This window comes from Orycteropus afer, unplaced genomic scaffold (assembly GCF_000298275.1).
Source record: "Orycteropus afer afer isolate SDZICR_OR568_19922 unplaced genomic scaffold, OryAfe1.0 scaffold00844, whole genome shotgun sequence".
NCBI classification, from domain to species: domain Eukaryota; kingdom Metazoa; phylum Chordata; class Mammalia; order Tubulidentata; family Orycteropodidae; genus Orycteropus; species Orycteropus afer.
The window spans coordinates 435,480-439,096 of NW_006922431.1; the positions used below are offsets into that span (position 1 = coordinate 435,480).

General features: G+C 37.0%; 1 protein-coding gene across 1 annotated transcript; it reads right to left on the bottom strand.

Annotated features, from left to right (window-relative positions):
• Positions 1 to 277: 277 nt before the first annotated feature.
• Positions 278 to 1,204, bottom strand: LOC103212073 (olfactory receptor 4K15-like). Its single transcript, XM_007958073.1, has one exon. The coding sequence runs from the start codon at positions 1,202 to 1,204 to the stop codon at positions 278 to 280; it is 927 nt and encodes a 308-aa protein (XP_007956264.1).
• Between the last annotated feature and the right edge of the window lie 2,413 nt (positions 1,205 to 3,617).

Sequence of the window (3,617 nt, forward strand, 5' to 3'; positions counted from 1 at the left end):
AGGACTAAATATGCTACATTTACATGGTTAAGCACATTAATTTATTTGGTTTCTGAGTTCAGTTAATGGATTTGTCAAAGCTATTACTATTTAGTCCTTAAGTGTGGAGAGTTTGTAGTGAGAGTTCACATTGCAAGAAATACCATTCCTATATATATAACAAATTGCCTCAATCTATTTAATTTCTTAGTTCAAGTATAAATAGTTTGATTAGCAAAGTATATAAGTGGGTCTTTTATTATGATTGTCATTGTCACAAGGGAAAGCCAAGAAACTGTTAGGAACTTACTTTTCGCCTCCTCAGTTTCTGCATTGCCAATATTACCTCCTTATTTCTTAAAGTGTAGATTAAGGGATTTAAGAAAGGAGTGAAAACATTATAGAATATTGAAAGAAACTTATCTACTGGGAAGTTGTTGAAAGGCCAGACATAGATGAAGATCATTGGGCCAAAAAAGAGGGTCACTACAGTGACATGGGCAGTCAGAGTGGCTCGGGCCTTGGCCATGCCTGCTGAGGATCGACGTCGCACAGTGACCAGGATGACTGTGTAGGAGATGAGCAAGAGCACAAAGGAGCTCATACCCATTATCTCACTGTAGGAAAGCATCAGTTTCTCAAGGACATAGGTATCAGTGCAGGCAAGTTTAATAACCAAGAGAAGGTCACAGAAAAAGTTGTCCACATTATTTGGGCCACAAAATGGAAGGTTTACTATGAAGACAAACTGGCTTACTGAGTGCAGCAGCCCAATGAGCCAGGAGCCCACCACAAGGACTATGCATTTACGTACATTCATGATGGCTGCATAGTGCAAGGGTCGACATATGGCTACATACCTGTCATATGCCATGGCCACAAGGAGCATCATTTCACCACCAGCAAAGGCATGTTGAAAGAATATCTGGAACATACAGCCCTCAAAGGAGATGGTCTTATGCTCCATGAGAAAGTCCACAATCATTTTGGGAGTAGCAAAAGTAGATAGGCACACATCGATGAAGGAAAGGTTGCTGAGCAGGAAGTACATGGGTGTATGGAGCGCAGGTTCAAGGACAACTGTGAGCACAATGAGGAGGTTTCCCAGCACAATGGATAAATAGAAAAGTGTGAAAAATGCAAAATAGAATAGCTGTAGCCCATGAGGACCTGAAAGACTGTGCAACACAAATTCAGTCACTCTTGAGTTATTTTCTTGGTCCATGATTTCATATTTCTGAAGTCAGATCAGGAAATTTCCTACAATGTGAAATGGAAAGTACAACATAGGATTGTAGGAGTAAGCAAACAAAGACAAGCCTGGTATCAAATCTCCTCCATGTTTATGTGCTTCAGGTCTTCCTATTATTGTTATTTTGTGCTCTGGGGTATGTTCTGACTTGCAGACTCTTCGGAACAGAGTAGAACTACCCCATAGTTCCTAGGCTGTAATCTTTACAAGAGCATGTTGTCAGGTCCTTTCTTCTGTGGAACTGACAGTGGGATCGAACCATTGATCTTTCAGTTTTCAGCTGAGTACTTATCCATTGCTCCACTAGAGCTCCTTTAGGTCCACATGGACATGTAAATGCCCAGTACCTGAAATCATTCCTTTCATAGTGATCAGATATACCAAAACTTGCATCTCTGCATTCCAGCATGAAAGCTATATTCTAAAAATATTATTTTATACCTTCCATCCACCACTTTAAAATTCCTAACAGGACTCTAGAGTCAACCAGATATCAAAGTTTCAAGTCCTACCACTTATATAATTCCTAGTGTTGTGTCATTGGGCAAGCTCATTAAGCTCTCTGTGCCTCAGATTTATATCTGTAGATAGGCGGAATAATGATGTATAAGGAGCTCTGGTACATAGTGCCTAAGGCATTTGACTGCTAACCAGAAAGCTGGAAGTTCAAACCCATCAGCCACTCCTCTGAAGGAAAGTTGGGCAATCTACTTTCATAGTGATACTGCCTTGGAAACCCAAGGAGGACTCACTAGGAGTCAAGTCCAACTTGACAGCACATAGCAACAAAACAATGATATATAACTCACAGGACTATTGTAAGAATTAAGAGTTGTAAAATCTTAAATATTTATAATAGTGTCTGACCCTTAGTATATGTTCAATAAATATTAGGTAATATGCCCTTTTTCCACCTATGATGAAAATATTTCTATATGCAAAATTATATGGTAGATGCAATTGTTACTTAATAGATAAAGATATTTCATGAATGTTAATGGCATCTATTTATATTCTGGTATGTTAATATTTGAGTTAATATAATCAATATCATCTTTTTATCTTTTTATTACACAATCCTAAGTTTAGAATATTTATAAAATAATTATATGAGTATTATTTACCCAATGACTCTTAATTTAAATGAATTTAATATGTGATCAGCCATATGAAGTACAAAAAATATGTTTAGTGATACGACCAACCTTTCTTCTTTATAATTTACATAAACACATTTTATATTTTGCTCTTTGTTTTGAGTTTTTATAGAGCACCTTGCTCATAGAGTGTATTCAAAAAATTTTTAGATCTAAATGCATTTTTTAATTTCATGTACGTTAAGAGAAGTACTTTTAAGTTATAGGCTAATTATCTGAGTACTTTGTAGAAAACTCTAGAAAAAAATGTTTCTTAAGAGCCTCAGGTATTTTTGTCTGAGAAATGAAAACAATTCTGTTTTGGTAAATTTTCAAGTTTTAAGTTAGTATGAAAATTAAATTACTGAGATTAGTTTCAAAAAGCTAAACAGGATGCAAGAATAAAGAAAACCTGCATTCAACGACATAGGGTCCTTACATTTAGAAATACAGTTTCCAAATTTTTTCATTGTACTCCTCTAATGTCAGAAAGACCACGACAAGGTACATTCATTTACCTGTAATTTGTAACCATATACTACTGCACTAAAATATTATATACAACATAAAATATAATTGAAATTTAAAACAGAAGATTTCATAAATATCAAGAGACATACTAACATTTTCCTCACAGTCAGCAGCTCACCTTCTGGGATATGCACTTCCTTTAAATCCCACTTATCAAGAAATGGAGGTGAGTCATTTTCTGGAGTGAAATTTCATAAACATCTGACTTGGAAGACAGGTAAGTCATTGCAGGTAGTACTCTGTATCTGGAAGAGAAGACAGGAAGTCACTGCAGGGCAGTCAGATGCTTTTCCTAGGTTCCCTGCATGGTGCAACAGTTAAGAACTTGACTACTAACTGAAAGATTGGCAGTTTGAACCTTCCCAGAGCTCAAACCATAGACCTGGTAATCTGTTTTCAAAAGATCACATATTGAAAACCCTATGAAGCAGCTCTACTCTGCACACATGGGGTCTCCATGAGTGGGATTTGACTTAGCATCTAGCAACAACAACAAAGATGCTTTCCTATCTTGGGCAAAATAGTCAAGATGGTTTGGGTTCTCCAGTGTTGCTGTAACAGACAAACCACATGGCTTTAACAAACAGGGATTTATTCTCTTACAGTATAGGAGGCTAGAAGTCTGAGTTCAAAATGCCAGCTCTAAGAGCTAGGTGAAGGCCCTTCAACTTTTTGCTCTGCCTCTTGCTTCCAGCCCATTGGAGCTGAAGGCATCTCTT